General features: G+C 38.1%; 1 protein-coding gene across 3 annotated transcripts in view; it reads right to left on the bottom strand.

Annotated features, from left to right (window-relative positions):
• The window catches only part of LOC131662819 (1,4-alpha-glucan-branching enzyme), a 588,019-nt gene that overhangs the window by 27,703 nt on the left and 547,788 nt on the right, over nt 1-12,528 (bottom strand). For all 3 annotated transcript variants that reach the window (XM_058932788.1, XM_058932779.1, XM_058932770.1), the window contains exon 8: nt 7,570-7,754. In XM_058932788.1, coding sequence (XP_058788771.1) covers nt 7,570-7,754 — 185 coding nt within the window. The remainder of the gene's footprint in view (nt 1-7,569; nt 7,755-12,528) is intronic.

Raw genomic sequence — 12,528 nt, 5'->3', positions numbered from 1 at the left:
TTTCAACCGTTGTTTTGTCATCGAATCGGTGTCCTTTGAGTGGCTTTTTAATTTTGGAAACAGCCAAAAGTCACAAGGGACTATGTCGGCACTGTATGGAGGTTGTTGTGTGACGAGAGCAGGCCGTGTGCCGGTCTCTCGTCTGCGTTTCTCCCTCCTCCACTCGGCAAGGCGTGTTGACCAACGTTAGGCGCATTAAAGTATGCGCCTAACACTTGGTCTTTTTGTTTCAGCGCCAAGGACGGGCCAGCGCAGTTGAGCGCAGGAAAAAGTTGAGGAGCGCGGAGAGAGTGAGAAAAAGAGAGAGAGAGAGAGAGAGTACTACAAAAATCGGATCATGGCAGTTTTTATATGAACGTTTCGACCTACATTAATATGTCGAGTATATACAGGAAATTAAGGTATCAGTTTTCTGTTTATTAAACTTCTGATTTTGCTGAGTTCGATCGATTGCTACATCGTAAACTAATTAATATATGTTAAATATTACGTTTCAGGACATAATAATCCAATCTATGAAACCTGTATGCTAAGCCTTAAACTCAAAAGCACTAACGACATGAAATGAAATCACATAGCTTTGTAGCAATCTGCGACGCTATAAAGCTAAGTCGCTCCTTCTGTTGCTATTACCGATAACGCACCGAGTCGAATCTCTCCACAAAAATTGTCCTGTTTCCTCTTCTTTCACTCTCTTTTATTCTCTCTTCCCTCTCCCCTTCTTGCACGCCTCCTTATCCTTAATCACACAGTTTTTCCGTTCACAGCCTCTTAAACCGCTAATCCGCACCTCAAATCATATAAACCGAGTATTAGTTATGCGCTAACGCAATTCCATCGATGCCTGGCTTAACGATAGCCCGTGCAGACAGCTACAGGCCAGGGACGACAGGGAAATCGCTACTAAGCGGGTGTTTACGTTAGAAATTAGATAAATTTTTACATTTCCTATTTTAAGAGACATTAGATGTAAGATAAAAGTTATGAAAAAATAACGTTTACAAATTAAAAAAATTTGATTTTTACATTTAACTTGAGTTAAACCCGATCGACTACCTCCTCATGGTGCTTATCAGATAACGTTTAAGTCGACGGTAATATTCGTTTCCGTAGAATATGAGTTTCCATTTTGATTTAATGAGAATCACCCAAGAAATAGCATTCAAATCCAAGCAATTTTTAAAACGCGGCAGAATCGTTAGAAAGAAAATCATAATAGGTTAATTTTTTTCGCAATTAAAAAAAAAGAGCTGTATTTTAAGATGCAATGATCAGAATTGTCAAAAAGAAATCACGCACTGCGAAAACTTACGATTTTTAAGCTTTAAAAAATGACCGTGACTTTTATGGTCTCGTAAGTAGAGATTGGGTGAATTCGAAAATTGAGTTCCACCATCTCAAAAGTAGGGACTTTAACCTTTAATTTAAAAAAAAAAACCCCATACGATATATTCTATCTGAAATATCGATCTTACAAGTAGCGCCCTTTTTTCATTGGAATTTGTTGTTGAATTAACTTTGTTGCAAAATGTCCAAAAAAGAATTAGTCTCCCCGTCAGGAATCGACTGCAAAATCTAAGAACATTGTTAAAAAGACTCTCATTTTTAGTGGAAAAATATGATCGTGTCATTCTTCCTTCTCTATATATTAAGCAGGGCTTATTTAAATAGCTTATGAAAGCAATGAAAGTATTATAAAGTGAAGCTTTCATGTATCTATTCAAGAAATTATCCAGTATATCGAAAGTAAAAATCAAAGAAAGTACTTTTGATGTTTCTTAAATTGTTGAAAGATGATGGATTTGAAATAAGAATAACAACTAATGAGAAAGAACCTTGAAACAGTTCAAAGAAATTAAGTTACAATATTTGGTAAATAACAAAAATTCAATTTATAAGAATATTGTCAATAGTTGGAATGCGGTGCATTACAAAGCTTTGCCTGAGAGTGTTGTGCTATTTGCAACACCTCAGAGGAGCCAACCCCGTTCCTTGCCGCCCCGTAACCAGCCGAATAATTATGCCTGACTCACGCTCTAACCGACACACTACAGTATTTTTACTTTCGCCCAGCCACAGCTGGGGAAAACGACGCAACAAGACAAATGGAGCACACGACGACAAAAATAGAGCGCACACACACACACACTTCCACCCACGTGTTGTCGGCTGGAGGAAAACACGGGAAACTTGACTGGAAAATGCAATAAAAATACATGTGAGCGAAACTTGCACACTCTGCAAGTGTTGGGGAAAAGGGAGTTGCTTCGATATTTTGATTGATTGTTATACTTATTGTACTTTAGAGCAAGAAAGGGATACTAACCAATAGGTCAAAGTGATCCCAAATCGTTGATAATTAACAGGTGTTCGTTAGTTTTGAGCCATAGTTTAGTGGATAAAGGTGGGCCGGAAGCACCTGGACGACAATAAGTGCAAAGAGCGCGAACCAAGCGTGCATTACAAAGAATACTAACCCGGCGAAGTAAGCAAACAGCGGGCTTCAATCTATAGATAGAATATATTGTTATTTTTTTATTTGATAGTTTGCGGGAACTGCACGCGCTCAATAATCTCGCGAGTTTACGCCTTGACAAACAAGGCAGTAAGGGTAGCAAAACTAATTAGTGTAATACCCTGGTTATTCCTTAAGTGATAAGAAGCGGTAGTGGTCGAGTAGGCCGACATTTTAAACCTCGACCGCATCTTACACTCGTGCGGAGGCAAGATGGCTTTATTGTCAGCCCAGGTCGATACGTGGGCGTTAGAGCTGGCCCCCCGCACAGCGCGAACGCTACCTGGCGGATTTAGAGCTGTACAAGGACGGCAGCGTCATCTAGCAGGCGGCTAGACTAAGGCGATGGTTGCTTGGTGAGTATAGCATCGCAGATTTTGAAGAGACCACGATTAGTAAGCAGGTAGCGGGACGCACCTGCTTACTACATGAGGCGTATCCATCAAAAGTGGCTCAATAAAATCTGAGACGAGTTGGTGAACCTCAGTGCAGAAGAGCACAGCAACCACCCACTGAGACTCATTAATATGGAGGGAATAACCTTGGTAAATTTGTCAAGGATATGCGCCTACCTGTATAAGGACTCGGAGGTTGAAGCCAGCTGCCAGGATCAGCAAGCCCTCGAGTGTTCGGAGGGTCAAGCTGTAGTGGATTGGGCGTAGCATATGAAGAAGCTCCCTAACCTATGGGAGAGTGCCAGCTTCAAGTCAAAGGAGAAAGCGGCACGTCAGGCGGGTTTTTACGACCGGAAGTGATCTTTCTCATCAATCAATGCTGACTGACTTAGTGGGGGGGGGGGGGGGGGTGAGAGAGGATAAATAGCGACGAAGTAGGAGATAAAATGAGGGCACTGTTACTTTTCTAATTTGCCTATTGACCAATGATGGAATATTCGAAGGGCGCTACTGATATCCGAATCAGCATATCAGCCAAGAAAATGATTTCTTCTCGGAAAAAGGAGAAGTAAATAATCTTTGACCACGAAGAACCATTTCTCATCCATTTTTACGCTTATCGTGAGCTCCGCTACAAGCCAATCTGCTACTAGCTGAGACCATCGAGGACATTGGGAATTAACCGAGTGAGTCTGCAGTTGAAATCTGTAAGTAGGCAAAGTGCCGCTCAGTAGTGATAGTTAGGGGGGCTGTGCATGATTCGTCGTATTCATAATTCTGTCGTGACACGTGGATCCGTCTACGTCGGAAATAGAGTGCTTCGACCGAGTCGCGGTGACCAATCGCCATTTTTCTGATTAGCTTGAGTGTAAATAGTGTAGAATTTAGATAGCTAGGTGAAGTACTAATCACCGTCACAAATTGGGGATCCCGCATATAATTCGTCGCGTGTTTGATTCGCCGGAACGTGCGGATACGTTGCTGTAACATGTTAAATCGCATCGAGCTGCGCTGACCATCCGCTATTCTGACCAACTTTGTATTCTAGCTAACGAATAAAGGAAAGTGAAGTGTAACCGATCTCAGTCATTTACGCCTCGTTCACTGTTCCTTCCATACATGCTGATTTTATTTTCAGCCGTGAACGATTTGTAGCGAGAATGTTTATTTACTAATTCCAAACGATAGGTGATCTACGCGCCAACTCTATCCAACTTTCGACACAGTCCTCACAGTTTTCTCACGTTCTCACGAGAATTGTTGAATAGGATAAGGAATGACTCGCGAAGCTGAATGAGCAATTAGCCTATTGGCCGGTGACATTAGTTATCACGCCAGTGGGCGGGTCATTACTGGCATTTTTTCGATTGCGGTGAGGATTGAAAGGCACTCCGCGACCACGAGCGAAACAGTAACTAGCTACGTGAAACGTCTAAATCGCTAGAAATATTTACAGTGTAATACTAATAAAGGAATCGATATCATTAAAAATTAGTGAAGTTTCAACTCGAACCGAAACATTCCACTAATCCTTCTCGACTTGTGAAGTGTGACTAGTTGTGAGCGGTGCTTTAGGTACAGTGCCGCTCACGTACTTTTACCCCCCCCCCCCCGGGCAAAATCAGTCTAACTTCAAAGTTTTATATCTCTGGTAGAAATTAACGTACAGAGACGCGCGTGGGTGCGTTTAAAAGGTCTTTCGGAGAGCTTTCAAATGATATGACTCACGGTTGCCATCGATTGTTTTTTTAAATTTTGCAACAATTATGCAAAATTGAAAATTCTGAAATTTTTTTATTATTTTTGACAATTAGCCAATTTTGGAAAAAAAATCGTACGAAAATTTGAAGTACACCATTTTTTAGCTATTACCAAGCCCTATCTGAATCACTCATCAAAAATTTATTTTCGTCAAATATGACGCGCGCACGGGCATTTTTTCCTGGAAGTGACAGTTTTTTTCAACATTTTTTATCTCCGTCAAATTGTAACAATCGAAAAAAATTTATAGGAGAAAAAATGTTTGTTTTTTTACGTAGAATACTGCAATAATTTTTTTTTTGGTTTTTCGAAAAATTTTTTTTTTCGGTTTTTTTCAATTTTTTTTTCTCACAGTTGGTACGCTAAAAAGATGAGAAACCACAAAAAAAAATTTTTTTCCACCCATTCAATAATACTACATAACAAGTATCGTAAATTACATAAAAAAAAATCTTTTTTTTTTCGACCTTGAAAAATAATTTAAACCGAAAAAAAAAAATTTTCGAAAAACCAAAAAAAAATTATTGCAGTATTCTACGTGAAACAACAAACATTTTTTCTCCTATAAATTTTTTTCGATTGTTACAATTTGACGGAGATAAAAAATGTTGAAAAAAACTGTCACTTCCAGGAAAAAATGCCCGTGCGCGCGTCATATTTGACGAAAATAAATTTTTGATGAGTGATTCAGATAGGGCTTGGTAATAGCTAAAAAATGGTGTACTTCAAATTTTCGTACGATTTTTTTTCCAAAATTGGCTAATTGTCAAAAATAATAAAAAAATTTCAGAATTTTCAATTTTGCATAATTGTTGCAAAATTTAAAAAAACAATCGATGGCAACCGTGAGTCATATCATTTGAAAGCTCTCCGAAAGACCTTTCAAACGCACCCACGCGCGTCTCTGTACGTTAATTTCTACCAGAGATATAAAACTTTGAAGTTAGACTGATTTTGCCCGTGGGGGGGTAAAAGTGCGTGAGCGGCACTGTATATTCCACTATTTTCTTTAACGCCGGACTGCAGTTCGACAAATCGTAGAAGAAACCACAGGCTAAAGGTAGCGAAGATTAACCCACTAAGACAGGTTTTTCCTTTCGATAGTCCTGCCTAGCTTCGCTCGCTTTAGACAGATTTTCTCAGTATATTACGAATATACTTGAGATTTAAAAGGAAAATTAATATTTGTAAATTCCAAACGTAGCAACGGCATTCAACTATGAGGTGCTGCTTCAAACTTAATTATAATAATCTTAAAAAGATATCAAACAAAAGTTTTACGAAATATTATACGGGTTCTATAGTTCATACCAAATCACATCATTCAAAATGACCTACAGATATCAGCAGTACTCATCCGTTATAAAATATATTATAAAAAATATAACATAAAACTGCAAAATCATGCAAATAACCTTATTAGCAAACTCGTCAAGATAACGATCCATAATCACTACTACTAAACTTAAAAAACATAAGTAGATGAAAATATAAATAAATCAAAACCAATATAATATACAAATAATTTAAAACAAATACAAAATATTCACTCGAAATTTTTGCTACAAATTATGTTAATTTATCATTATAACAATTGCATTTCGTTATTGTCAAAATATAATAGACAGATTATAAATTAATTTGGATCAAAAAAAAGTTCGCTATCTCAGTAAAAAATGGTGATCTCAAAATTCGAAGAAAAAAAAATTAAAGATAAATAAACAAACTGACTCTTGAAGTGGTTTAGCTTATAAAGTTTTCTCAAGCCCGTGGAGTGAAAAATATAATATAAAAAATTAGAAAAGATGTGTTTTTTCATTATTTTTTGAAATTGCGTAAAAATTGCAATTCCAAACATTTTTTGACCTTGTGATGGTAAACGTCCCATTAGCGCTAGCAGCCCAACCACGCGGCTGCCTGCGAGGGCAGCACCTACTGGTTGGGGAAAAATGTAACGGAGGAATTCGGCATGAGACGTACCGGAACGCGCGCGAATATAAATGAACCAGTCGATGATTAGAATCCGAGTGCCTAGCTGCAGTGAGCAACCAAAAGACAGTTTTTTAGAGTTTTGACGAGTGCCAAGACGAGCTGACGAGTTGAGAGAGAGGAACTGTGCCTTGGTGTGGCGAGAGCGAGTGTGTGAGAAAGTGTGCGAGTGGAAAATTTTGCCATCGAGGGCGAAACCAAAAAGCGCGAGACACCTCGCCCGCAAATAAACATTTCCCAGAGACTAGCGTGCGCTGCGCGGGTGTTTTCTACCTCGCTTGTTGCCTGTGCGACCGTTAATAAGGTAATTTAGCCAGTTTAATATCGCGATTGCTGTATAATTGCTAATAACTAATCCCTCGTACTCAATAAGAAGCGTGCATGTATTAACTCGGCGAACAAAGAGCGGCGAGCGATCCGACACTGCATGTTATTGTCGCACGCGCGTTTTGTAAACATAAACACGCGGGCCGAATATATTGTAGAGATAAGAGAAAATAAATGATCTCGCATATGATATTGACTGTAATTTCGGGATTATTATTTCTCGCTAGTAGAAGGTTGGTTGACTGACGCCCTTTCCCTCCTGCTCTCCGGTTGACGAGTTTAAACGTTTAGACAATTCCGCGCGCTCTTCGATGTGAACGCGGGCATAAATAAAAAGACGGAGCATTGACCCCGTTACAACCTAAATATTATTAAAATTTAACATAGGAACCACAAAATTTTTTATTTAATTCTCCTACATAATCAGTTTTTAATTAAACAGAGCTTGTTAAAAAAGTTTGAAAGTTCAGTTCAAAGACTCTCTAACTAATCATAAATAAAGCGTTAATTATGACACGTAAAAAATAGGTTTTATTTCTTGCGTATAAAAAGATTGTTATAATTATTATTATTATATCTTACTGGATCAGAAGACAACCATCCATATTTCTCTTCGAGTGAATTGACGGCAGCATCCCATCTTCCCATAAATTTATACTTTAATAATTCATCATCTATCAAATTCCACTGTCTTCTTGCATAATTATAATTTTCATTATTGCCTTGGCGAGGAAAATCCAACCATTCTGGATGTCCAAATTCGTTGCCTTGTAAAATTAAATAAATTTTCATTATTAGCATCTATTTTACGGCATATTTTTATTTGGAATGTTGTATACATCAGATATTAAAAAGCTAGTCCTGAAAATACGGTATATTTAAAAATTGAATATTGTTCTTTTCTCCTAGTAGGATCAAATAAAGTCCAACATTGATATTATAACCAAAAACAAATATATTTCAACAATCATTCTACAAATAAAGAAACCGATAAAAATAGACAAATATTCTAAACAGGTAAAATATTTCATATGTGACGAGAGCAGGCCGCGTGCCGGTCTCTCGTCCGCGTTTCTCCCTCCCCAACTCGGCTAGGCGTGGTGGCCAACGTTGGGAGCATTTAAGTATGCGCCTAACACTTGGTCTTTTGTTTCAGCGCCAAGAATGAGCCAGCGCAGTTGAGCGCAAGAAAAGTTGAAGAGCGCGGAGAGAGAGTGAGAAAGAGAGAGAGAGAGAGAGAGAGTATTAGGCCTATGCAGGGATTGGCAGGCGCGCAACGCGTGACCGATAAGCGACGCGTCGCGTGCCGCCTAACTAATAGGTCAAGGTAGGGAGAGGAGCGAGCGCCGCTGAGCGACTGCAAGATGCGCGCAAGAATTAGTGCGTGAGAGAGTCGCAGCCGAGCCTTACTAGAGTGAGGGAGTCTAAGCCCAGCAGAGAGAGCAGTTTGGGATAGCCGGAAGGAAGGAAGATCAACCCTACCGGCAACGGCTTTGCCAGCAACTGCAGCCAGCCCACCTGCTAGGAGAGTCAACGTCACCGACGGAGACCTGGTCAGCGACAGCGGTTAGCGACGGTCTGACCAGCGACGACGCCCGGTACTTCCTGCGGCAGCACATCGCCCAGGATTCTCGACGTTGCGAGGAACAAGAAAAAAAGGTCAAGTCTTCCTTTTCTTCTTTCTCTCTACACACTCTCTCTCTCTCTGTTGATGCGACGACCGGTGTGCGTGGAAAAAGATAGCCTGGCACTCACGTGCCGGCTATCTGAAGGTTCGCGCTAAGATTAATTTGTAGTGACGTAAGTTGCGACCGGTGAATTGTCCAGGCGCCCACGTGCCGGGCAATTTACCCGGTATTAGTTCGCGTAGTTTTTAAGTAAGTTTGTAATAGGTTAAGTATGCGATTTGGTATTAGGATAAAATGCGAAATGTTCATTTGTGATTATCTTAAGTAGTTTATTGTTCGATTTGTAGTTTGTTGGTCGGTAATTTAGATTATGTTATGCGCGCGTAAGTTCAGTGTGAATAATTATTAATAATAATAGGTTGTAAGTGAGATTTGATTCTTGTCTGTGTATAATTTATTTATCGACCTCCCCTCGTTCTTCTCTCTCAATTGTCATGAGCGAAAGTGCCTCACTTACCCCGCAAAAGAATTGGTAACAAAGGAATGAGTTTTGTTACACATAAAACTGATTATACTGTAAAGAGACAATCGGTTTATTTAAATATTTCAGCGACAATCTGCCCGCGACTCTATTTACGTATTAACCCATTAACGCCCAAAACCAGAGACTTTTAGACTGATTTTCGAGCCATACTTCCCATCGGAAAATGAGATATACGAGGTATGTTCAAAAAGTAACGAGAATTTTTTAATTTCGCGGGTTTGGAGAGTCCGCTTGTATAAAATTTTTTTTTATTATGTTGGTACACATGCCCCTGAAGTACGATAAAATTTTCAGCAATATTCATTGCTTACTTTTTAAGTGTCAGCCGCTAACGTTAGACGTGTTTTTCGAGCTCGGCGATTTTCGTTTGTGAAAAAAAATGGATCAAAGAATTTGTATTAAATTTTGCGTAAAAAATGAAATAAAGTGTAGTAAAGTTTGTCAAATGTTAACAAAGGCATATAGTGAGTCTGCTATGAGTAAAGCAAGGATTTATGAGTGGTATAAGCGTTTCCAAGATGGCCACGAAAACGTTGAAGATGACGAACTACCCGGACGCCCAAGCACATCAACAACCGATGAAAACGTGAAAAAAGTGAAAGAAATGGTTATGAACGATCGCCGAATCACAATCAGAGAAGTCGCTGATGATGTTGGCATATCAGTTGGCTCATGCCATCAAATTTTTTCGAATGTTTTGGGTATGAAACGTGTGGCAGCAAAATTCGTTCCAAAATTGTTGAATTTCGAACAAAAACAGCGGCGAATAGAAGTTGCTCAGGAGTCGCTAAATGAAGTCAATAACGATGCAGAACTACTAAAACGTGTTATAACAGGTGACGAAACATGGGTTTACGGATATGATGTCGAAACTAAGGCTCAATCGTCCCAGTGGAAGCATTCTGGATCGCCAAGACCGAAAAAGGCTCGACAAGTGCGGTCGAATGTGAAGGTTATGCTCACTGTGTTCTTCGATTTTAATGGCATAGTGCATTATGAATTCTTGCCACAAGGTCAAACAATCAATAAGCAGTACTACCTACAAGTTCAACGTCGTTTGCGTGAAGCAATCCGAAAAAAACGCCCGGATTTGTGGCAAAACAATTCATGGCTTTTGCACCACGATAATGCGCCTGCTCACACTTCATTGCTTGTTCGTGAATTTTTGGCCAAAAACGAAACTGTAACGATGCCTCAGCCTCCATATTCGCCAGATATGGCTCCATGTGACTTTTTTCTATTTCCAAAAATAAAGAGAACATTAAAAGGCCGTCGTTTTACAAGCATAGATGACATTAAAAGCGAATCGCTGAAAGAGCTAAAAGCTATTACAAAGATCGAGTTTCAAAAGTGTTTCGAGGATTGGAAAAAGCGTTGGCATAAGTGTATTGTATCCGAAGGGGACTACTTTGAAGGCGACAACATTAATGTAGATGAATAAATAAATATTTTTTTCATAAAACGAAAATTCTCGTTATTTTTTGAACACACCTCGTACATCGACCAAACCTACTTTACTTTATGTTTTCGGGTCCGCTCTTTCGATTTCTGACGTCAAAATTCCTTTTTTTTGCATTCCAAATCCAATATGGTACTTTATTAGAAAAAGTTAGGCTATTTTCAAAATTTCTTTTTTTAACTTTTTTTTTTCAATTACATAAAAAACTTCGATCTATTTCAAACTATGGATAAAGGTGGATAAAATAGCTATAGTTTATGGAAAAAATTTTTTTGGTCAATTCCAAATTGTTTATCATGACGAAAATGACTGCTAATTGACAAAATTTTACAAAATCAGTGGATTTTCGCATTATTTCATGTATGAACTTAAAATGGATGACTTTTTTATACTCAAACTGTCTCAGTTTTATTGCCTGACCTTTATAAGTAATTTCCAACAAATTATATGTTATGCCTAATGGCGGATTCAATATGGCGACCGGAAAACTGGAAAATCAACCTGTTTTTTCCACATTTCCACTCATACAAGTTCTAAATCCTAAGTTTACATAGATTTCTCTATGATTCGCTATATCGTAAAAGAGAATACTTTAACGGATTTTAGAAATTCAAAATGGCGAATCCAATATGGCGGACGACATAATAAAAATTTTAATATAAATGTATAAAAAAAATTGCATTATATTCTAGGTTTTATTTCGATTGAAAAATATCTCTAGCGTTTTTTTGATTAGATGCAAACATTCTCAGGAAAAAATTCTTGAAATTTCGGAATCATCAGATACGGTCATCAGTAGTTTTCGATACTTTGGTAGACCTGCCTATGTAAAATCATATGACGTGCTTATAATTTTTATAGTTTTGATTACACTGTTAGCAAGCAATAATACCACCATTGGCCTGATTGTCTGAATTGATACTCTGCTAACATCTTAGTTATTATATTTTGGTGTACAACTTAGAGTAAATTCTTTTTCCGCTATCTCATGCCTATATAAAAAGTTACAAAATGCCTAAACGAAAAAAATCGTTTGCTGACCAACATGAACTATACGAATCTGATGATTCTGATGATGATTTTGCTGAACTCATTGACCTTCCAAACCCAGACGATTCCGGAGACTCAGATGAGGAATCTGATAATGAGGATTTTTATAGCAGCAATCTTAATGGAAATATTGAAGATCTTCTTTCTCAATACACATATAGAAAAATTTCTATATGCTATAGAGATGATCAAACAAAATTGGAGAATGAACACGTATATTAGTGGGTAGATGGGGAAAAAATTTACAACAATGATATACAAAATGAATTATTGCTGAGTAATACAGAAAAAGCAAAAATTTGTAGATCTAGCTATGTTGAGTTATTTGAAATGTTCTTCACAGATGACACGAAAAATTACATCATCGAAGCGACTCGTGAAAATGGCTATGATCTTTCAAAAATAGATTTGAATACTTTTTTAGGTGTAATTATTCTATCGTCATTCAATGAAAGGAAATCTTAAAGAGATTATTGGTCATCTGATCCTCTATTGTCTTGCGATATAGTTCAACAAGCCATCATACGCAATACATTTGAACAAATCAAATCTCATTTGAAATGCTCTAAGCCTGCAGATAAAAATCCCAACGATAAGACATGGAGAGTAAGAGTTTTGATGAATAAGTTTAGAAAAAATATTCAAAGATTTGGTTAATTTCAATCAGCCTTATCCATAGATGAAATGATGGCTAAATCATACGCCAGAACATCCTTGTTACAGTTCACTCGAGGAAAACCTATATGGCGTGGTTTGAAGTTTTGGGGATGCTGCACATCTGACGGATTTTTATTAGATTTTGATTTATACTGCGGTAAAGATTCAAATGCAAATCTTCTGAATAAATAGTCTCTTGGTTC

Source organism: Phymastichus coffea, unplaced genomic scaffold, assembly GCF_024137745.1.
Source record: "Phymastichus coffea isolate CEN01 unplaced genomic scaffold, Cenicafe_Pcof_1.1 PCOF00001, whole genome shotgun sequence".
NCBI lineage: Eukaryota > Metazoa > Arthropoda > Insecta > Hymenoptera > Eulophidae > Phymastichus > Phymastichus coffea.
This window is presented reverse-complemented; position numbering and strand designations above follow the sequence as displayed.